At 54.0% G+C, this 23,547-nt stretch overlaps 1 protein-coding gene across 1 annotated transcript in view; it reads right to left on the bottom strand.

Moving 5' to 3' along the window:
• Positions 1-23,547, bottom strand: part of CDH4 (cadherin 4, type 1, R-cadherin (retinal)) — a 188,356-nt gene that overhangs the window by 85,446 nt on the left and 79,363 nt on the right. The window contains exons 2-3 of the mRNA XM_008570556.1: positions 22,619-22,774; positions 14,332-14,476 (exon numbers count right to left, since the gene is read on the bottom strand). Coding sequence (XP_008568778.1) covers positions 14,332-14,476; positions 22,619-22,774 — 301 coding nt within the window. The remainder of the gene's footprint in view (positions 1-14,331; positions 14,477-22,618; positions 22,775-23,547) is intronic.

Below are 23,547 nucleotides of genomic sequence, written 5' to 3'. Positions count from 1 at the left end.
TGGCCTTACCTCCAGGCAGGCAGGCTGGCTTTCTATACCCCAATTCCCTTAAGTGTGTCCACTCAGCAAATCCACTCGTAGGAATTTATCCTAAGGAAAAAAATTACAGGTGTGCAAAACCCTGGCTTCCCACACTGACACAGTTCCCAAGAGCAAAGAGGGGCCTTCACAAACACTTCCTGAACATGTGCTAGGTGCCAAGCATGGTTTTAGGCATGTGTACACATCAGTGAACAAAAACAGACCCATAAATCCCCGAGGGAGGGAGTGGTGTGGCTATTAGAAAGCAACATGAGGGATCCCCTAGGGATAGAAACTTTCTGTCCCTTGACTATGTCAATGTCAGTGTTCTGGTGTGACACTGTAACATAGTTTAGCCACATGTTACCATGAGACTGAATATAAAAATAGACAATGACCATATGACACATTAAAATAGAACCTTGACAAAAACTTGTGTTAACTACAAGAGGAAACCAACCCACTATCTACATTAACCAACACAGGAAACCAATCCATCACCTACACTAATGAACATAGGATACCAACCCATTATCTAACTAACAAACCCAGGAAGCCAGTCCATAATATATACTAACCACCCCAGAAGCCAACCCACTATCTACATTAACCAGCCCAGAAGCCAACCCATCATATATGTTAACTATTCCAGGAGGCCAGACCATTATCTGCACTAACCAGCCCAAGAAGCCAACTCATTATCTACACTAACCAGCCCAGGAAGTTAACCTATTGTTTAGACTAACCAGCCCAGGAAATTAACCCACTATCTACACTAGCCCAGGAAGCCAGCCCAGTATCTATAGCCACGAACCCAGGAAGTTAACCCACTATCTACACTAACCAGCCCAGGAAGTTAACCCATTGTCTACACTAACCAGCCTAGGAAGTTAACCACTGTCTACACTAAGCAGCCCAGGAAGCCAGCCCATTATCTACACTAACCAGACCACTATCTACACTAACCAGCCCTGGAAGTTAACCCATTATCTACACTCACCAGCCTAGGAAGTTAACCACTGTCTACACTAAGCAGCCCAGGACGTGAGCCTGCCTTCTCTAAGCAGACTTGTAGGGAGTCAGACAAGTTTTTAAAACAAAAATGTGCTTATGCAGAGATGAAGACCAGGTGTCTCATCAGCGTCTAGGAGGCCAAACACGTCCTGTGTTCCAGGAGCCCCACATGGCTGGGACTGATGAGTGACTGGCAGCTGCTTTGCTGGTGGCCTCACTACCTCCCTAGGGCTGCAGGAAAGCCGAGTGCACCCCTGGTGGCCGCCTCCAGCCTCCCAGTGCGGCCTCCAGCTGACACCTGCCGCCCCTTCTCCACCTGACGCTGTCCCGCCTTCTGCCTGCCCTGGAGTCTCTGTCACACCTGGAGCTGGTAGATGACCCCTTGCTGCAGCGGGTTCCCAGCACGCAGTCAGTGCTCGCTCTCCTTTGGTTGGTCTGTGTTGATTTCCATATTGCCACTGGAGGAAACTGGATAAAAGGTACATGAACTGGTGCTGTGTTATACAACTGCATGTGAATCTGCAATTGTCTTAAAATAAAACATGTAACAAAAAAAAAAAAAAAAAAAAGTTCCCTGAGCCGTGAAGCTCACAGCTATTGGGGCAAATAATGAACATAATAAGCAAATGATATTAAATGTCCAACAGGGTGTTGTTCAAATAAATTATGGTACATGGTACATTCCTATGATGGGATAGTTTAAAGCCTAACTAAAATGTGGTAGAAGAATATTTAATGACATTTGAAATCTTCACGGTATATGGCAAAATGGAAAACAATCAGGTTTCTAAACTGTGTCCTGTGAGACTCTAATCTTTAAAACAAAAACTTGCTTATGCAGAGATAAAGACCAGGTGGATAAAGACACCACAGTCAGCAGCAGCCTCTGCGTGTGTCCTGCCTGGGGTGAGTCTGACTTTTTCTTTGTGATTTTCTGTATCTTCCAAGTTTCCTTCCAAGAAAAACAGAAGATGGGCCTCCCCCCCCTTTTTTTAATAGCCTACATCACAATTGATTTTTTTCAAAGCAGGGAAATTCTGAAAATCTGCCTCGGTTTGTGGACACCACTCAGGATTAGGTGACCGATGCTGGTCACCTCAGCACTCAGCCAAGAGCCTGTGCCGCAGGTCTCTATGGAAACGCCCTGAGATCAAATGTGAGTGTTCCCAGCCCTGGGACAGAGCAGGGACTCAGTGATTCTAGTTCTCTTCCTAAAGGATGCGTGGCCAGAGGAGGAGGGAGGGGGAAGGGCTGCTGCCTGAGAGCCTGGGGAGCTGCCCTGGGGTGCGGCCTCTGTGGTCCTCTGGGAAGATTCTAATCCCCCTTCTCCTTGTGCTGTGCACCCAGCAGGCACTTGGGACATCTGCTGAGCTTTGGGGCAGGCTGTCCCTGGATGACGTCCTGCCTCTGCCCTGGATGGCTGGGTCATCCCTGCCTGTCCCCTGAGCCTCAGTTCACTCCTTACATGTGAGGGGCAGCTGCCCCATCTGAACCCTCCTCTCCTCAGCCCTTGGCCATGTCCCTTTTTCTTTATGCCTGACTGTCCCTCACACCCTGCAGTGGACATTGTTGCGTCCTCTGCGTCCTGCTGCCCTGGGTTTCAGGTGATGGACCACACTCCAGCTCTAGGGGGATGGGCTGTGGCTGATGACCATGACCTCCCTCTCACGCCCAGTGCTGGCCAGGGTGGGTGGTCTCCCAGTCCTTGTCCGGTCGGCTCTCGAACTTCCCCTGGGTGCGGTGAGGGGTACAGGATGGTGGGGGCAGAGGCAGGGGACTGGCGATCAGGGCAGAGGGTCAGGCAGGAGTCAGGGGTGTGGGGTCGTCTGCTCACGGGTGATTGAAAGCCACGAGGCTACATTGGATCAACTAAGGGGTGGCTTTAGGCAGAAACTAGAAGACATCTGGCACTGAGCCATGGAGGCTCTGCTATGCAGAGGACCGGAGAGAGAATGGCAGAGGGGGAGGGCGTGGGCAGACGATGGGGACAGGAAAGCAGTCTCCGTGAAACCCCAGAGAAGATGCATGGGATCAAGGGTCAAAGGTAGCAGGATGACTAAAGATGGAGCTTGGCTTTTCCCAGGGGGACAGGGGGTGTGGGGCAGGTAACTCACCAGAGCCATGTTGGCCGTGGGTTCAAGAGAGAAAGATGGGCTTAAATAACAGATTTTGATGCGTAAAAATATTGCCCTAGAAGCCCTAGAACCACCTAGAAGTACCTAGAAGACCTAGAAGCATCTAGAAGCCCCAGAACCACCTAGAAGCCTTAGAAACACCTAGAAGCACCTAGAAGTCTTCCATCCATGGGTCCTCTCAATGATGCCTTCCTACAACGAGTCCATAGGGCGCCCCTTCCACTGGAGATGGCACGGCTTTGGGGCATTGAGTGAACTTGGTATGGAGGCGGGACTACCATCCCCCATGATCTCATCCAGAAGACAGCACGAGGCTCTCTAGGAGTCCCCTGGTGTCTCTTCGGGTCACTGAGCCCCCACCAACAGGCTCCAGGACTTTGGTGGTAGAGTGCGCTTCCACGGCCTGGTTCACTAGCACCCTCCCGAACAGCACGTGTTCCTGCCGTCCCAGCAGCATGCACTGAGTTCTCCACAACCTCCAAATTGCAGAATGTTGGCCGGGCTGGATTTATTGCTCCTCAGGCAGGGACATGGGGGATTTATTGCAGGTCCTCTGGATCCTAACTAGTCGACACCAGTACTTTGGGAGCTGCAGCTGCTGCAGGTGTCCTGAGGGAGCCCACGGGTGTGGCCCATCTTCTCCCAAATGCCTGCACCCTCTCTGGACCCAGGCCGCTGTTTACATCTGTTTGCATTTGTCTGCAGACCCAGTGCTGAGTCAAACCCACGGGGCCTCGCACGCACAACTGGCCGCTCACGGGGGGCTGCGGGCAGCGGAGAGACCTCCTCACCCATCCAGGGGCTTCTGGCATGCTCGCTGATGCCCAGACCCTGCCCCTTCAGCCCAGGGTGGGGTGGTGGTCAGCCTCAGAATTGCTGAGAGGGCTTCGAGGACTGGGCACTGGCCAGGCCTGGGAACTGGCACCCTGGTAGCTCTGATGCAAGTCATCTCAGACACATCCTGGGAAATGCTCCGCCTGGCATCCCTTGGATGTGTGCCAGATGGACTTGGCCTGGGCGTATTACTGGGAAGGTTCCAGAGGACAGGAACACGGGAGCCCTCAGAGCCTCTCCCCAAAGGGGACTGTATTATCTCGTCATCTCCCTGGGCTGCCACAGCAAAGCACCACAGACAGGGGGTGCTCGGAGCATCAGAAGCTTGTTCTGCCCCAGCGCCAAGGCCAGAAGCCCAACATCGAGGTGCCTGCTGGAGGCTCGTGCATCCTCCCCGCCCTTCCTGCCCAACCCACCGCTGTGCTCCCACTCTGCCTCTGCCTTCACCTGCCTACTCCCCGCCTGTCCTTGTCTCCTCCTCTCCTTCTAAGGAAACCAGTCACTGGGTTTAGGGCCCACCCTGCTGGCCTCATCTTGACTAATTACATCTGCCATGACCCTATTTTTTTTTTCTTTCCTTTTTTGTCTCTTTTTTCGTGACCGGCAATGGATCGCAACCCTCAGTGTCACGCCCGTACCGGACCGGGACCGGCAACGGGATCGCAACCCTCGGTGTTGCGCCTGCACCTCGCTCAGCCAGTGAGCGGGAACCAGTCTGTATGTGGGATCCGAACCCTCCCGCCGCGCTCCCAAGCGGCGCACTGTAGCAGTGCGCCACTGGGCCGCCCCGCACGACCCTATTTTTAAACAAGCTCACATTCTGAGATTCTGGGTGGACCTGAATTTGGGGGGCACTATTGCCCCCACTGAAGGGATTAAGCCAAGGCAGGCAAGCCACAGGAGGAGATGCACCTTCTTTCCAACCACATGTGTCTTGATGGCCTTCGGTGACTCAGAGGCCAGGCCGGGGTCAGTCCTGCATCTGAATCCTGGCTCTGCCCTCCCAGCTGCCGGGCTGTGCACTGTCATGCGCCCTCAGAGCCCTGGCTATGCTTCTGGAAGCTGGACCGACTGTGTGGCGCCCCTCGTGGGGTCTCCGGGAGGAGGGTAAGCATTCAGGCCAGCTGATATCCAGGGAATGGACGTCTACGTCTGGGGCTAGCGTGGCCACATCACCTCTCGTGTTGATGGTGGGGCCAACCTCGGGAGTCCTGGATATGGGAATCTGGCCCTGAGTGTCCCTTCCCAACCCTCTCGCTTCCCAGTGAGGTGAGAACACACACAGCCGTGAGCCATCAGCCGCCCCATCCCACACCAAATCTGCAGAAATGGCTGTCAGAGAAAAGTCGTGTTCCCTATCCTGTGCCTCCCATGAGGAATGCGCACGTTAGCCACATCTGTGCTAACCTGTGGGCTCAGTCGAGTTCCCCCGCCTCAGGGGCTTAGAGAACAAGATTTCCAGGGCTTTCTCGGGAGGCCTCTGCAGGCCTCTCTCTCTCCCTGGAGAGACTTGAATTCTTCCTAACAAACAAAGTAGCACATAGGGTCGGGATTTTCTCTCCACTTCCAGTAAAGGTGCAGCTGCCTTCATCTAAAAGGTGCCGGACACCCCCTTATTAATTGTGCTACCAGGTGACTGCGAAGAGAGCGGAGAACTCCCAGGCTGGTCTCTTCTTTGGAATTCATGTACAAACGCTGCCATGCGCCTTAAAGGATTAATTTCACAAGCCTTAAATTGCAGTTTAATTTGAAAACTAATTCAGCCCCATAATTGGCTTTCTGCTCAAATCACTGAGGCTAAAGATTTAAATTCTTAATATTCAGATGACTTTCAAGTATCTGTGCCATCTGTGCATTAGTCCGTGGCATTAATCTCAGGGGGACCTCCACTGGCACAGAAATAAAATAAATAAATAAATGGGGCTCACTAATAGAATAATTTATTTAAGCAAAAACTCTGTGTTGCATAGATGAAAGTTTCTTTGACTTCATTTGCAGCACGTAGATTTCTCTGCTATTTAATATTTTAAAATGACATTAATTTCAAAATTTATAATATAGGCCCCCACACAGTTACCAGGGGTTAGGTAGAGAAGTCAGTTCCAATGAGAGCCTTTTTTTGTAAAAAATAATCAATATGGAGGAGGTGGACCATGGCTGGCCTGGGGGAGGAGGCCCAGATATTAGGGTGCTGCATGGGGGTGAGTTCTGAGCCCTGCGAGCTTGTTAACTGAGGCTTTGAGCATCAAGAATGAAAAGCAGGTGCTGAGCAGTGACAGGGAGTGGTTTGGGGGACCCTGCAGGACAAACGCCTGGTGCTGTCTGCTGCTTCCAGCCCAGAACTGAGCCTCATGGCCTCCTTGCAGGCCTGGCAGGCTCTGCGTCCCTCTGCACCTGAGCAGACCCCACCTGTCGGACAGGGGCCCCCAGGAGATTCTCACAGGCCTCCTTCCTGCCTCACAGAACTAATCCCTGAGCACTCTCAGGGTTCCGGGAACCAGTGCTGGGATACGTCTGAGGTGTCATTGCTGCTCCTGAGCTGCCCGTGGGGCCAGGCTGAGGCTGGGCCTTCGCTGAAGCCCTCTTTTCTCAGGTACACAGGGTGAGGAAACAGGCGTGGTCTCTGCCCTGCAGAGCTGGCAACCTCATGGTGGAGACCCATGGCAAACAGATGAGACAAGTCACCAAATACCAGCGGGACTTTAAGGGCGTGGGGAGGCCTGCTGCTTGCAGAAGTGAGCGTGAGCTGCAGGAGCAAATAGGGCCAGCCTCGCAGACAACGGGGGATGCTCCAGGCTGAGGCCATAGCACATGCCAAGGCCCAGAGGCAGGAAAGACTGTTTCCATTCCCGCCGCCTGGGACATTGGCTGCTCTGCTGTTCCCAGGGGCACATCCTGTGTCACGTGTTAGCATGTACGTAGCATGCGTATTTCTTGGTTCCTCAACTGCACAGTTGAGGAACGCTCCTTGAGGGTGCGTTCATGTTTTCCCATCCTGGCACCATCTGCGGCATCTAGCTCAGATGCCCACCTTATATCCAGAAAGGCTCACCCACACATGACTTTTTCCTGGGGGGAGTTACCCCTGCTCTTCTCTCCTCCTCGTCCTTCCTGTCTGACAGTGGACTTGGGGCGGCACAGCTACCTTGTGACCATGTGGTACGAAATAAGAGGGGGAGGCAAACACCACAGAGATGTCGGCCCCGGAGGCTTTGAGCTCCCACCTAGGCCTCTATCTGTCCCAGCTGCTGTGCTCGAGTTTCTGTGGCTCTCAGACTAGGAAGAGGAGGAGGTTTTGCAGGGTAATAAGAAGGTGCGCTCATAAGCCACACAGCCTGGGCTGAAATCCTGCCTTCACTTGCCAGCGGCTCGGGTCCTTACTGCCCTGCTCGATGCCTTCATTTCCTCACCTCTAATGTGGAGAACACAAAAGTAGCTCTTTCATTGAGCGGCTGTAGTAGTTAGTGAGCTAATCTGTGTGGAGGACTTAGAATAGTGCCAGGCACAGAGCAGCAGTCGGTTAAGTGCTGGAGCTTCTATTCCTGTGAGGACCGCACGATCAGATCGTCAGCAGAAGGTACGTCCTTCACACCTTGAACCTGCCACGTTCTAATGGCTGGACCCATCTTCAGGTGCATCGTCTCTCAGAGGTGAGTGGAGCCTCCACCAGCAAAGTTCCTGTGTTCCGACTGTCACTGGCACATGAGTCTCAGGTTGGGGGGCAGCAGCAGCTATTTTTAATCTGTTGCTTGCTCTTCTCAGAGAAGTCAAGTTCAATGGAGTGGAATGAGGCCTTTTCAGACCCACTGGCACACTGGAGGGCGTATGCTGAGCCGCAGGCAGACAAGCCCTGAGGGGCAGGAAGGTTGTTTGCATTGGTTGGAACCACTTGCCCTGGGGCGAGGGCATCTGTTTCTTGGTGCAGGTCTCCAGGGTGTCACCCTGTCCTCCTGATGAAATAAATGCCAGCATCTGTCAGGAGGAGCTGGCTTGGGAAATATACTCCAGAGAAGGAGGGGCATGGTGGCCTGAGTCAGGGAGAAGCTGGCTTTGGTTGTGGCTGACGCTGCGGGGGACTCCACCACGACTCCTGGGTGATCCCTGTGACTGTTTCTGTGATTGCTATTGTTTCCAACAGCCACCATCTTCCCCTCCAGAGACCTGCCCTCAGCTGCTGTGCACAGGGGTGGGGAGCTCACGTGAACCTGGGGGCCTGTGTATAAGAGCCTGGCAGCGTTACCTGGGGTCGGGCTGGGTTGGCTGAGGCTGGACTTCACTAAGGCTCACCCCGCCCTGTCCTGCACCTCCTTCTCCCTCCCAGATGTCTCCTGAGAGCAAGTGGGTCCTCAATAAGGCACCTGCACCCAGAGTCTCCTCCTGGGATCAGCATCTGGGAAGTGCACCTCAGGCGCGGCTGTCGTTGGCCCAGCCCAGGCAAGAATACTCCCATCGTTCAGACTCGACTAACTGGGAATTTGTGGTCATTTAGAAAAAGGCATGTCTGGGGTCACCTCAGACCTCAGGGAAGAAAGGGCCTGCCAGGCGGGCCAGCAGGAGCCAGGCAGAGCCATGCCCAGCACCACGCCCAGCTCTGGCGTTCTGAGGACCTGGTGTCGACAGGACAGCTGGCTTCTAAGTGAGGCTGTTTATTAAAAGAGGTTCAATCTGACAAAATTAATTTGGTGGAGTCAGAAAAATGATCTAACATTTGAGCAAGAATTTACAACAATGTAAGTTAATGTGTGCTAGTAATAACACGACCACTAGCGACAGTCAGCCCCACGAGTCGGGAGCCCCACGAGGACACCCTCCCCTGACCATCCCCATCCCAGGAGGTGGGGCTAGTCTTATTCCCACGTTCTGAGGATGTAAGAGACAGTGAGGGAGGCAGCCTGCCGAGGCCATGCCATGCTCACATGGTGGCCGCATGGTGGCACCTGGACACAGAGGCGTAACACCTGGATTTGGAGAAGGGCGGCCAAGCAGGATGCAATGCTACATGCTCCACCCTACCCCAGGGAAGTGCACGGAGACGCCGGGTGTGAGAACCCGACACTGTGCAAACAGCCACTTTTTCCACCCAGCATTAAGGCTCCTCACATCCCTGCAGAGTCAAGACAGTGTGGTGTTGGCAGAAGGACGGTCACAAGGATCAAGGGAATGGCATAGAGAGTCTGGTAATAGACCCACACTTGTGTGCCTGACTGATTTTTGGCAAAGGTACAAAAGCAATTCAATGGGGGAAGGCTAGCCTTTCAACAAATGGTGCCAGAGAAACAAGCAAAAGTATGAAAATAAGCAAAAAAAAAAAAAAAAAAAAAAAAAAAAAAAAAAAAAAATCTAGACATAGTCTCGCATTATATAAAAATTAACTCAAAATGAATCACGGACCTAATGTAAAATCTAAAACCATAAAACTTTCAGAAAGAAATGTAGAAGAGCATTTTCAGGCCCCAGGGCTTGATGAAGATTCTTAGACATGACACTGAAGCCCGATCCATAAAAGGAAATATTGATGAATCAGACTTCATCAAAATTAAACACTTTCGCTTGTACGAGAGCCCGCAAGGAGGCGCACAGTTAAGTGACAGCGGGGGAGGGATACATGCAAACCACGTCTGATGGAGGACCTGTGGGAATTCTCAAATCTCAACAGTGAAAGGCCAGTCCGATTAGGAAATGGGCAGAAGACACGAACAGACACTCACCGAAGAGGATGTACCTACAGACGGCAAATGGACACAGGAAGAGAAGTTCTGCATCATTCACTGTAGGAAACCACGTACTGAAACCATCAGGAGGTGCCAACATGCACCTGTCCGAATGGCTAAGACAAAGAGCAACGACAACACTGAATGCTGGCAAAGGTGCTGCAGCTGGGTCACCCGAGACAGAGCGGATGTCACATGGTGTGGCCCATCTAGAAAGGGCATGGACGATTCTCACAAAACTGATCACGCGCTCACCATCCGGCTCAGCGACTGTGTTCTCGGGCATTTACTCCAGAGAAATAAAACTACTTCACACAAAAAGCTGTGCGTGAATGAATGCTCTTAGCAGCTTCATTCACAATAGCGCCAAACTGGAAACAACCCAAACGCCCTTCAGTGGGCGAATGGTTTGCACACTGTGGTACGTCCGCACCATCGAAAAGGAACGAGCCACTGACACACAGCGTGGGTGAATGTCCACAGAATCATGCCGAGTGAAGACAGCCAGTCCCAAAGCTAACATACTGCTGTGATTCCATTTACATAATATTCTTGAAATGACAAAATTACAGAGGTGAAGGACAGGTTAGTAGAGGGTGGGTGGGTGGGGGGTGGCTTTGGCTATGAGAGGAGAGCATGAGGGTCCTTGAATGGACTGTTTTTTGTCTTGATTGTGGTGGTCATGAAGCTACACATGTGACAATACCACACAGAACTAAACACACAGACACACAACTGAGTGCAGGTAACACCAGTGAGGTCTGAGTAAGGCATGGATAGTCTCCTGGGTGGGATCTTGTACCCTAGTTCTGCAAGATGTTACAGCGCACGGGGGTGACTGGGTGAAGGTTGATGGAATCCATTTGTATTATTTCTTACAACTGCATGTGAATCTACAATTATCTCAAAATAAAAAAATTAAAAAGAAGACATTTCTCCTAGTGAAATCCTATCTGGAAACCCACTATCTTGTGCTTGGGCAGGGCGTGAGAGGGGAACAAAGCCGGCCCTCTGCTTCCTCACGGAGGCACCTCATGGACCCTAGGGACCCCCAAGCACTGGGCACAAATCCTCTTGGGCCTCCCATGTCATTCCAGTCTGGCCTTTTTTTGGGGAACTCTAATTTTGATTCCACTTTCTGGTGAACTTGCAATCAGCAAAATCTCATTTCTTCATGGGAAACATCTATGTTCTAGATCTGCCAGTAACTCAGGAGGGGTTTATCCTACTAATCTGAACTCATGAGACTTAGGGTCAGTTTCAAAGCTGGGCAAAGAAGCCTTGGTGGCGGCCATTCAGTGAAGACCTGCTTTGCTGGATGGGGGACGCACATCAGTTGCCTTGGGCACTCACAAAGATGTAGGATGAGCCCTTCCTGTGTGCAAAATGCCACCACCCTCCTGCCCAGGGGTGGGAGAGAGCCACCCAGCGTGTGCAGGCCAGGACTGGGGTGGGCTCCTGCTGGGCTTTTGAGAAGAGGAGCTCTTTCCCCAGGGGCTGCCCATCTGCTCAGGAACAAGCCAGCAGCTGCTGAGGCCACTGTGGTCACAGGAAGAGAGGACCTCCCCAAGAACCGACCAACACAGAGGAAGGCAGAATTGAAAAACGGCAAGCCAGATTCTGGAAAATTCCAGTTCAGCCACGGGATACTGCCACACCTGAAACTACCATCCACCTCTGGACTTTCGGTAATGTGAGCAAGGCACTCCCTTTTCTAGGGAGCACTGGATTTCTGCCCACGCAAGAGGTCTAAGGGCTGTGTCCCACATGGAGGGTACTCTTGACCCCAAAGCACAAGGCATGCTGCTCTGCCGGAGGGGCCAGGCCACCCCCACCCTCCATATCCTCTAAGCCAGCCAGGGTGAATCCACAGTGCCAAAGAGGACTCCATGAAATTGAGGGGAGACAGGGGCTGAGGAAGGATGTGGGGAGAACACAGGGTCCTCATGGGATCCCAGGCCCCAAGTCTGCTTGCTGACGTCCCCAAACGAACTCCCTACACCTTCAAAGGTTCTTCTCTGGCTGAGTCAATATTTAATCTATCTTTCCATTTGTCTTTCATTAGAATGCACATCTGAAACCCTTCATTAGCCTATCATTCCAGAGCATAATGACTAATTTCTGGTGGTAGTTTTTCCTTATCCCACAAAGGCGCTGTGTAAAACCCTTCTATTACTGTAATTTACTGATGGGAGAGAAGAAACTGTGGAGACGATTTCCAAGTCCCGGGGAGTTTGCTGCTGAGAACGGCAAACCGTGCTTTGTAGCGACGCCGTCTCCTTGCCCTTGGCCGGGCTGAGTGAGGGACCCTGGGGCCGGGTTCAATGGCAGCGTCCGTCTTCTGCTTGTTCTGGGACCAGAGACAGACCCCGAGTCCCCCAAGAGGCTCATTCAACTCAAACACGGTCCCTGGGAGGCTTAGGAGTGTGTGGGGAAAAAAGGGCCATTCAAGAACAAGTGGACCGACAGGCCGCCTGCCCTCCCAGGCCATGACCTGTACTGCGATGGCTGTGCCAGCCCATGGCTCTCCAGACGTCAAGGCTTAGGGGATTTCTGAGGAGGAGACGCAGCAAATCTGCTGCTTTTGTCATCTTAATGAGAAAGCCAGTTCTGCATTTGGGAAGACTTTCCCCATGGATTTGTTTAAAAATAAAACAAGGGAGGTTTGATTTGTGAAAGAAAGGCCAGGAGAATCCAGGCACCTTTAAATAGTATCCTGGGTCTTGGGAAGAGAGCCCCCCCTGCTTCTGTGTTAACAAGAAAGCACCCCCAAGCCTGCTGCCCCCCTCCTCAGCTCCTTGCTCCTTCAAGACATGCTGTCGGCCGCCAGCATTCATTCCCTTTGGCTGCCAGTGCTAATCTGCCCACCTGCCACCTGTCCCTGACCCTCTAGGGACTGCTGGGGATGAGTGGCCCAAGGTTCCCGCAGAAGTAATGTCACATCCCGTTCCCTTCGGTGACACTGGACTCGCCTGTGTTTCACAATTTTGAAAGACAATCAATCGAAAACACGATTCACCTTGTTGAAGTAGCGGCCCCTGGAGAGAAGCTATGACAACCACCTCTGGTGGTGGCAAGTGATGATAAATGTTGCCTCCCGCCCCAGAGCTGGAGGCGGCACACCATGCTGACCCCTCGCGGGGCCCTGCTGGAGCAGGCAGTGCTCCTTGGAAGCCGGCCCGGGCCCTTGCACAGAAACAGCCTGCGGTCTGCCCGGCCCGCAGGCCTCCCTTCCCAGCTGGGGCAGTGGCTGGAGCTGGGGCTGGGCTTGCTGGCTAAAACACAGGACACTCAGTTCAGATCACCAAGGAACACCTTTCTAGTGTAAGTATGTCCTGAATGTTGCTTGGGGCATACTTATCTTTAAAAATGCCTTGTTGTCTACTGATCTTCAAATTTACCATTGTATTTGTATTTTAGTAGCCGCACCCAGCAGGACTCCTCAGTGACCTCCTCCCCCCGCCAACCCAAGCCAGGCACAGGCTGGTGCCCTGCACCCCCCACAGGAGATAGCACAGTATATGGTGGGGCACTCTCTCTTCTCAAACAGAAATCACCTGGGTGGTCTGCTAATTTGCAGACCCCAGGGCTCCACCTGCAGGGTCTGCATCTAGAGGTCCAGGCGTTCTGCACTTGTGACAAGCTCCCGGTGCTGCTGCCACCTGTGGGCCATGCTGGGGGCAGATGGTCCAGGTTCCAGGTTCCAGCTCTAGCCGGGAAGCCGACGCCTGGGTTCCGACCCACAGGCCCCCGAGGGGTGTGAGCAGCTCGCTTCACCTCCTCAGGACTTGAGTCCCCTCATTGCTAAAGGGAAGGGGGATGCCCACTTCTTGGTAGTTATGGGACACGGAGACAAAGACATGACACACGCTTAACAAGGGCCCCTGACGCACAATGAAGCAGCCGTCATATCTGTGCTAGACTGTAAGTCTGTGGGGGGATGGGCACTCGGGTCAGCCCTGAGGGAGCCAGAGGGCCTTGGCCACATGGGCTTGCCCTTGGGGCCAGGGAGTCTAGCCCTCTCTCGCATCCTATTGTGCTTGGAACCAAAACCAAAGTGTGGTCCATGAGACCCGGAATGGTGGGTCTTTCTCTCTGACCTCATCTTCTGCCCCAGGACCTTGGCACATGCTCTTTCCTCTCCCAGGCTCCCTTCCAGCACCTGCACCAACCCCAGCCCTCTCTGGATGCTGCTCCTGTGCAGGCTTCACCTCCCAACCTACAATGTCCCCTCCATGGGGCATCCCTGATTGACAGCTGTTCTGGTGACTCTCAGGTCCCTGGGCTTCCTTCTGAGCCCATCACCATTGCAACTACTTCTTTTGCAACTTGATTTTTTTTTTGGCTGGATGGTGCAGGGATCAAACCCTGGACATCGGTGCTATCAGCACCGTGATTTAACCCACTGAGCTAACCAGCCAGCCTCTGACCCTGCTGCTTGTCTGTGTCCCCCTCTGGACCCTGAGGTCCGTGAAAGCAAAGACCCCGGCAGACACCTGTGATGTTGTGTGTTGTGTGTTAATGGCAAGTCCCATGATGCCGTCATGGTCCCTAGCAGACGGGGCATCCCCACTCCCCAGCCCCCTGCCTGCCCCCCCGCCAGACCCACAGCTCACCTGGCTTGGAGCCCTCGTCCACAGAGCCGTTGTAGACCTGGTTGATGAATTCGGGGCGGTTGTCGTTCATGTCAATGACATAGATGTACAGGTCGATGGGGTTCTCCACCTTGTTCCCGTTCATGTCCACGGCGTGGGCACGTAGCTGCAAAGCAGCACATACAGGTCAGGGCCCACGGCCACGCTCGGTGGGGACACCCTGACATAGGGACCCACAGCATTGGGGGGTGACATGACAGTTCTGGCCCCTCGGGACAGTGGGGGCAGCCGGGCAGGGGGCAGGTGGGCTTTGGACATGTCGGAAAACTTCTCTGAGCTTCAGTTCTCTCCTTTGTAGAAATGGGGTCAACACATAGGAGCCTGAACCTGACCTGAGGCCCCCCAGAACCCCTGATGGCCGAGGCACACCCAGGACCTCCCAAGCCTGTTTGGACTGGTCCATGATCCACCAATCACCCTTATCGAATGTCCGGGGTAGGACAGGCGCCCCTTGGGTGGGAGTTCACGTCCACCTGCAACAGCCACAGCAAAGCCCTTTGTGCCCAATGGGGTGGCAGGGCTTACACTCCTGCTGCCAAGAGTTTGATCTGGGTGAGGTCTAGGAAAGAGGCACATGGGGGTGCACAGAGAGGCCTGAGCTTGAGCTGGGCATAAGGTTGATTTGGGCGTGCACTGGTAGTGCAACCAGGACGAGTTTCAGGCATATCTGCCTCTGCTTGCTGTGTTAGTTCCCAGGCTTGGCCAGAGATGGGGACAACCAGGGAGAAGCTGGGCTCGGAAGTCCCTCCTGCCCCCTGCCGGAGAGGGGGCTCCAGGAAACTTCATAGGGAGCTATCTTCAAGGTGAAAGGATATCCTGAACTTGGGCTGGGAGCTTCCAGAGGGGCTGCTCAGACTTACCCCTTAATTTTGGGATTTGTTCTTTCATTCATTCAATCATTCATTCACTCACTTATTCATTTATTCAATAAATGCCTGTCCAGGGCCTACAAGTGCCAGGCACTGGGCTGTACCCTAGATTATTGTGAAAGAAAATAGACATGGCCGTCATTGGAGCTGAGAAAGAAAAGCAGCAAACTGTTGTTAGGGTGTAAGGGCAGGACCCACAGGGTCGGGAGAGGTCAGGGAGGCCTCTCAGAGGAGGGGACATTTGAGCTGAGACCCCAAGAGCAGGATAAGGAAGAGGACACAGAGTGGCCAAGCACTGTGGGCAGGAGAAAGGCTGGAGCTGGGCAACGGGGACTTCGGATTTTAGGGTAAAGAACCAACACTTGGAGAGTGGAAGGGGTTTGCCTGAGGTCTCTCCATGCCAAAACTGTGACTGTCACACACCAGTGTCCTTAGCTCATATCCGTCTGCTGAAACCACGTCACCCTTGAGTTGGACACGTCAGACCTCAAGGTCTTTGCAGGAAGCTAGTGCCAAGCCAAGGGTGTCCAGGAGAAGAGCCTGCACTGGAGGCCTGCGGGTGGGAGGGGGTCTCCTTACTGTCCCGTGGACCACTTCTTGGACCTCTGGGGATCAGGGGTGCTGAGCATGCTCCACCTCCAAGGGGAACACTGGAGCTAATTGTGTCTGTGCCAGCGTCAGTGTTTTGGTTGGTTCTGATGGCCCTGAGTGGAATTATGTCCTCTAAATAGTGTGTTAAAGGAAAATCTTCAGGCTGGCTTTACCCGAGAAGGCAATCTGCACTGCTGTAAGACGACAAATGAAAACTGATTCTAGGGGAAACCACAAATTACAATGTAAGATCTGACTGTGTGCACGCCATATTGGTCCTAAGTACCACGTTTAGAAATCTTGAAACATCGCATGGCTGTCTCAGTCGCCCCACCCAGTCCCTGCAGACTCCCTTGGCCAGGCCAGGACCCACCTGCGCCTCCCTCACTGTGGAAGCACTTCCGATGGGCCGCGGGCCGCCCTTTATCTTGTGTAACTCACCTGCAATAGCACACAAGTCAAAAGTCACAGGGCCTTTGACAAAAGGTAATTCTGAGCTAAAATTAAAGTTACTACTTCCTAACTAAAGTACAACTGCTGGTTTCAGGCGCTATCTTTAGCAGCGGGAGCGGCCAAGTGGAGATAGAGGAATCCCCACCCTGTCCCCTCTCTACCCTGTGCCCCCAAAGTTTTAACAACATTTGATAGCTTCTGTAGGAAACTGCAAGAAAAGGCTTCTCCACTATCCATCTCAGTCTGGGCACCCCTGCTGCAGCTGCAGGCTTGGGGAGTGGTCTGGTCTTGCAGAAAAGAAATGTCCACAGAGGAGTCGCTCAAGCTTCCTGCAACTTGAAGATAAATGAATTTCCTGTGATGCTTTGAGTAGGACATGTTTCTGTTCTCCTTGTGGGAGACGAGGTCAGGAAATAACCATATGCGGGCTTGCTCTTGTGTGGGGGTGTGAGCTGGGGAGGACGTGAGTGCCCGTTGACCATCCTGTGTGTGTGGAATCTAATTCTCTCCCTTTCAGTTGCTCTCTCTTCTTTGTGTTGTAATTGTGGGCCTGAGTTCCCTCCGGGGGGCATGGAACCTGGAATAGTCCATGTGTTCCTTGGAAGTTGCCCTTTCTGGAGATTTTCTTCATCAACAACCTCAGCAGCTGGCACTCACCATGCTGGCTCAGGGTTAGGCAGCACCCTCAGAACTCCACAAGTGTCAACACACTTCAGTTGTCACAAGAACCTGTGATATTGGCACTGCCTCGATCCCTATTTTACAGATGGGGAAACTGAGGCCCAGGAAGATTAGGGAACTTGCCCAAGATGACAACATGTGGTTGGATTCAATAGAGTGTCTTACTTATGGAATCCTGAAAAGATCCTTCTGGAGAATCATCTTGCAGAGCAGATGGTAAACCCTCACTTATGCCAGGTAGCTGAATGTTTGCATGCTGGCTTTCTTAAAGTGACACTTGTCCACAAATCATAAGCATGCTTGGGCTATGGGCACAATCTCACCACCCTTGTTGGCCAAAGGAGCTGGGCAGAACAGGGGATAGAATTCCAGGGTACCTGGGGAGGCAGAACGAGCTCTAAGAAGGTGCCAAGAACGTCGGCGCTGGTCCCCAGATGTGAAGACAATGAGGTGCGCTGTGACTGGGTCACGTTTAGTGGCACGGCTGACCTTAAGGCATGCGCCTTTAAAAACAGAGCCTTCACTGCCATGGCAGGAGAGAGAAGCACCGGTGGCACTCAGTGCTTGCCACTACTGGAAGTGGGGGAATGCAGTGACCTTCAGGAATAGCCAGCATGTCAAGGGGGACCTCAGTCCTGCAGCCTCAAGGACCTAGTCCTGCTACAGCCAGAAGGAATCTGGAAGCAGATTCTTCCCAGAGCACCAGGGGAGCAGCCGGGCCTGCTGACACTTTGACTCTGCTGAGGACACGCGGCCTTCTGACCTGCAGAACGGGGTGCTGTTTCCAGACACTGTTTGTGCTAGTTTGTTACATAGCTGCCCCCAAAGACCCTGGTGGGCGCTCTGTCAAGTGGAAATCCTGAGGGGGTCACGCTGGAGTCTACCAAGGAGCGGATGCCTGCAGGGAGGGGCTCCCATCTCTGGGGAACGGCAGCTGTGTTCTCAGAGGTTGCACGAGACAGAGAATTTGGGCCCAAAAGGAAGGGGAGATCTCAATCTAGAATTCTGCAAATGGATCCAGCATGGGCCCCATGGTTTCCTGCTAACCTGCTGTACTGCGGGGGTGAGAGGCTGGATCTGCTGCTGGGGCAGCCCCACGTGGCCCAGGGGGTGAAGCTGGTCATTCCTCACCTTGAGGATGGGAAACAGGGAGAAAAACACCGACCATCTCTATGAAACTTATTCTAGAACTCAGCACGCAGGAAGTGCTCCGTAGATACCAGCCATATTGTATGACTGCATTTTCTCATCTCCAAAGTGGGGATAAAAGTGTGAGAACTCAGGCTGTGGTTGGAAATGGACGACAATGTCTGCAGGGAAGTGTCCGGCAGTGGCCAAGGCACGCAGAGGCCCAGACACCAAGCCTCATGTGCGTGGCTGGGTGAGTGGGCCTGTCCTTTCACCAGCCCCCATCCCTGATTCTCTGGGCTTCCTCCCTGGCCAGCTTGCCTGGGGAGTGGGGTGGGGCCTGCACTCATCCTTGGTGAGGGACAGGGGCCTTCAGGGGCACCTCGGCTTTCCCTCCAGGCCAAGATGAGACCCCAGGTCCCTGGGGACTCCCAGCTTTCCATGGTTTATTGCAAACCACCCAGCTTCAGGAGGAGCCTGGTGTTGCGCGAGGCTTTGGAGACAACAACGGGCAGAAATAATAAACAGAAAAGTGGAGGTGTGTTTGCAAAGTGCAGAGGGACCGCGTTCTTCTGCACGCCAGCCACGGCCTTGGCATTTGGTGGACTGCAAGTTTCTGCCCGTGAGCAAGTGGAGGAGTTTGGAGGCCGTTCGTCCTGGCCCCCAGCCCTGTGGACCCTCACTGTCGGCCATGGGCTGAGCTGCCAGGCCGGCTACAGGCTGTTCCTTGGCTTCGAAGCACATGGAGGGGGCACTGCCCAGTGGTGGCTCTGGAGGCCCCTGTCCCTAGCCTTGCTGGTGGCAGCTGAGCCCTGAGACCCTCTCCAGAGAGACGGTGAATTAAAATAGAAGGAAAGGAAGAGGACTTGCACTCGGTGCGGCTCTCCCAGCATGACTTTGCATTCAGCAGGTGCTCGGGTCCTGCTGCAACGGGCTTGACGAATGGCCTGAAGCACTCTCCTGCCCATCACAGACACCCTAGATCAGCATCTGCAGGGAGTGACCCTGCTGCCCACGTGTGGATGCACCACAGAGTGACAGGTTGACTGAGCCCCAACTTTGCTTTGGTTAAAAAAAACAACACAGAAATACATCCCTGGAATCCACAAGCGAGATCCAGTGAGACCAATTCTCTTTGCCGTGTTCAACAAATCTCTCTTTCTTTCTCTGTCTCTGTCTCTCACTCTCTGTGTCTCTGGGGCGGCGGGAGGCGGTAGGGGAGGGGATGTAGGAGGGGTCCAGGGAGGTGCTGGGAGACTGGGGGCCCCTCTCCCTCCTCTGGAATGGGAGTGGACACACAGTGGCTGGGAGGCCTGGCCAGTGAGGACCTGTGATGTCTGCATCAGTCGGCCCCAGTGCCTGTGCAAAGGACATCGTTGTGGTGCCCACCTCAGAAGCCGTGGGGGGCGTGGAGGGCGGGCTGAGGTCCAGCCTTGCAGTCTAAGCCCTGTGCACCGGCTCAGGCTCTGCACTCAGAAGCTGCTTGGGTTTGATTTTCACGCTCTGCTCTCAGTGTTGTGAACTTTTTCAGGCATTTTGGGTTAGGGGTGCAGCACCTCACTCTGCACTGGCAGGTTCTGCAGCCACCCCGGACACCTGAGGAGCGGAGCCCAGGCCTGAGCTCACGTGGCTGCTGCAGGCGCTAGCAGCCACGTATGGCCGCGGGCAGCAGGCGCTGGGGTTTTAGCCTGGTCCATGTTTTATGAAAAAGACTTTCCTTCCATGGAAAGATTCTTGAAGCTCTAGAAGAAACGAGCCAGAGAGGACTTGGGCTGCAATGGAGATGCCAGGAGCCTGAAGGCAGGCAGGTGCCCTGCTGAGAGCTGCCACCTCCCAAAAGCGAGACCCAGACTGCCAGAGGCACACGACCAACAGGAACAACGTTCCAGCAGATCAAAGAACCGGTGGACCCAGCCCCAGAGTTACGGCCTCCAGGGAAGAGAGGAAGGAGGAATATCTCAGGCTGAGGAGGAGAGGGCTTTCTTTTAGTGACCACGATCATTACAAATCAATCTGTCTAATCTCGAAAAAAGTGAACTTAATCAGTAAGTGGCCTCTTCTTGTGGCCCCTTTGGAGGCAATGTGCTCTGATGATGGACAGAGAGGCTCTGGAGGACAATCAGGGAAGGAGACTGCAGGGCAGGGGGTGCACCTGCCCAGGTGGGCAATGAAGGGGCCACGTGGGGAGGGTGGTGGGGGCTGTGCGGACCTGGAGTCCCCTGCCCCTTCCTTCTCTCACTCACTCAGTAAGTGTTCAGTGGGTCTTACTTACCGGCTGAGGACCCCTCTAGACTTGGGGTGCAAATGCACCTGAAGAACGAATTCTAGGAGGGACGTGTGCACGTTGGGGGCGGAGAAGAGGGCCAGGGGAGGGGGGAGGGATGGGCGTCCCCAGTGTCTGGCCAGAGCAGTTTGCTGTCAGTGTGCGGTGTGGGAATGGCCAAAAGAAAAGCACACACTCTTTTCCAAGGGTGGCCTGGACTTCAGGGCGGAGCAAGGTCCCCTGAAGGCCCCTTTCTGGGGAGGGCACCCCGAAACTGCCCACGCTGATGCTAGCAGCCGAGGGATTCTGCATCCACTTTGGTCCTGGAGCCTTGGCCTAAAATAACTCAACAGCCCTGACGGTGGGCATGTGTGCTGCAGATACCCACTTCACATCGTTTTCCTCCACATTCCTCAGCCCTGTGAACCAAGTCATCAATCTAGCTCGAAGAGGATACGATTTTCCTTTAGATATGCAGGCACCCGAGGGAAATCTCTTCTTCCACCCAGCTACAGAAAAGCTATTTCTTTCTCGCGTCCTTCTCCCTGGTCCTAGCCCACTGTCTGAGAGGCAGAACCAGGAGGACGCCCAGATGCCCGTCCCAGACACTGCCTCCTGGGCAGAGGAGGAGGCATCGGGTCAGAGCCCGCACCTACTCTTCTCAAAGCTTTGCTCAGAGGCTTCAGGCAAAGAAGGATTGGATGCCTCTTCATCCCACTACTGTGCCAGCTCACAAAAAGCGGGACCATGTCTACTGCATTCATCTCCACATGCCCAGTGCCTGACACAGCGCCTGGAGCAGAGTTGATGCTCAAGAAATGTTCCCTGAATGGATGGGTGGATTCACGGATTGATAATGGGCGGATAGACGGCTGGATAGATGTACTTGGGGCTTGGACAACAGGGTGAAGGAGGAATATCCTTGTGGCTCTGAAGGGACTGACCAGCCTCCCAAGGTGGGCCCCCTGGGTCCCTTGCTCCAGGGTGCAGGGGTCTGATGGTGCACTGGGGTCAGTCAGGAGAGGCCACCCCTGCTAGCAACAGAATCAGCCTGCTCCTACCAAGTCTCTCCCTTCTGCAAATGGTCAGGCAGCCTCCCTGAGGGCCAGGCTCTGTTCTTGGGCCTGGGGACATGGTGTGGACAAGCCTGATGATGCCGTGCCCACAAAGAACCTCCTTCTAGTGACAGGAGATGGACAGTGAATCCTCAACTAATAATCAGCAAGCATGAGAAGCCACAGAGCCAGGCCACGTCTAGCGGTAGGGCTGGAGCCAGGTGAAGGTGGAGCTGGTTAATGTGTCAGCCCCAGGGTGGAAGGCTCTGAACTCGACCTTTGTCCCCAAATGACTCCTGAGGGCTGGAAGTACAGATGTCACAGCAATGGCCACAAACACACACACCAGCCTGACCATGCACCGAGCGCTTGCACACACTAACCTGAGTCCTCAGGGCCACCCTGCGGGGCAGCTGTGACTGTCGTTGTCCCCTCACCTTGCAAGGGAGAGGACTGGGGTCAGGAGAGGGCAAGTGATTTGTCTGGGGTTACACCTGGAGAGGGGTGGGATTTGCACGCAGGTCTGACCCTGGCAGTGTCTGTGCCGCCTCCAGCTGGTGCAAGCTGTCCTCTGCACATAAGGAGCAGGCTCGGGGCTGGGTGCTCACAGCATCACGCCACCATGAGGGTGGAGGACACGTGCTCTCAGCCGCCTTCTCGGGGTCCGGCCCCTCCCCTTGGACAGGCTCAGTGCGGCCAAGGGGACATGAATGGACAGCCCCTTTAAGCTGAGGCGCCGCAGCCTCCAGTTTTCCATCTGTTTCTCCTCCCCACTCATAGCTGCGGGACGGCAGCCGAGCCCACTCATGTCAGAGGCGCTTGCTGCGTCCAGGTGACAGTTGGGAGAGAAAGGGGAGGCTGCGGTGGCACACTCCAGACCTGAGGTATGGGCAGGATGGCAGGCCGTGCTTTAGAGAAGGGCTAGCAGAGCGTGAGGGGCCGACCCTCCAGCAGAGACCGCAGAAGCAGGTGACCTTCTAGCCCAGCGGTTCTGCCCGTGCGCCCAGGCCTGACCACACCCAAGAACGCATGAGAAAGGCACACAGGCGGTGGCCCAGCAGACCCGTGACTCTGACCCAGCTGATGCTGGAGCCCCTTCCATGGCCAGGACCCCGAGGCCAGGCAGGAGTGTCCCGGCAGCCGGGCAGGTTCGTGTCCACACGTCCTGGTCCTGCCGCCTTCTGTCAGCCCGGGCCCTGGATACTCACGTGGTAAGAGGCTCGCTCCTCCCGGTCCATGGGCCGAGTCACGTACATCCGGCCGGACATGGAGTCGATGCTGAAGACCTCCATGGGGGGCTGGTCGGCGCCCACGCCTGTGATGCTGTACCGGATGGGGATGTCGTTGTCTTTGTCAGACCGGATCTGAAAGTGGGGAGCAAGCGAGAAGGCATCAGCCAAGGCGGGAGCGGGGCCATGCCTCCTGTGTTCACCTCGCCCCTCAAATTCCGGCACTTGACCATGTTTGGGGCACATCGGGGACCACAGCTAGTCTTTCATCCGCAGTGGGAACCGGAGTGCAGTCAGTGGTCAGGGACTTACTGGGTGCCACTGACTACACGTCCAGTGGCCCGTCGGGTAACTGGGAAGGCGAGGTACAATGTTACAAGTTCATTGTCTGTATGGGGAGCTTGGGGGCCTGGCACGATGTAACACACTGAGAAGAAAGAGTGGAGACGATGGACTAAAAGGACCTACTGTTCTGTGTCAAGCCCAGGAAAAGACGAAGGCAAGAGATCAGAGCTGCCTCCACAGAGTTTTGAGGGAACGAAGGTTGGGACTCAGTACATTTACGTCCAGCCAAGTTTTTATCCCCGTGTGAAGTCAACAGACATTTTTGGATGTGCAAAGACTGAGAAAATAGCCCATCTCGATCCTTTGACAGATGCACTGGAAGATATGATTTCGTCCCTGATAGGGCACTCACAATTACAATCTCAAGAATCCTAACTCTTGGCGTGGTGACAGAAAACAACTGGCCATCAGTATTTAGAAACAAGTTTAACATGGAAAATTATTAACATGGCCACAGAGCTCAACACAAACATTGAAATGTTCTTTTGCATTGAGAAGCTGTATATTGTTGAAAAAACAATTTAATGGTGGTTATCTGGGTCCTGAATTCAAAGTAAGGCAGC

Source organism: Galeopterus variegatus, unplaced genomic scaffold (assembly GCF_000696425.1).
Source record: "Galeopterus variegatus unplaced genomic scaffold, G_variegatus-3.0.2 Scaffold614, whole genome shotgun sequence".
Lineage (NCBI taxonomy): Eukaryota > Metazoa > Chordata > Mammalia > Dermoptera > Cynocephalidae > Galeopterus > Galeopterus variegatus.
The sequence above is the reverse complement of the archived record's forward strand: the minus strand, read 5'-3'. Positions and strand labels throughout refer to the sequence as shown.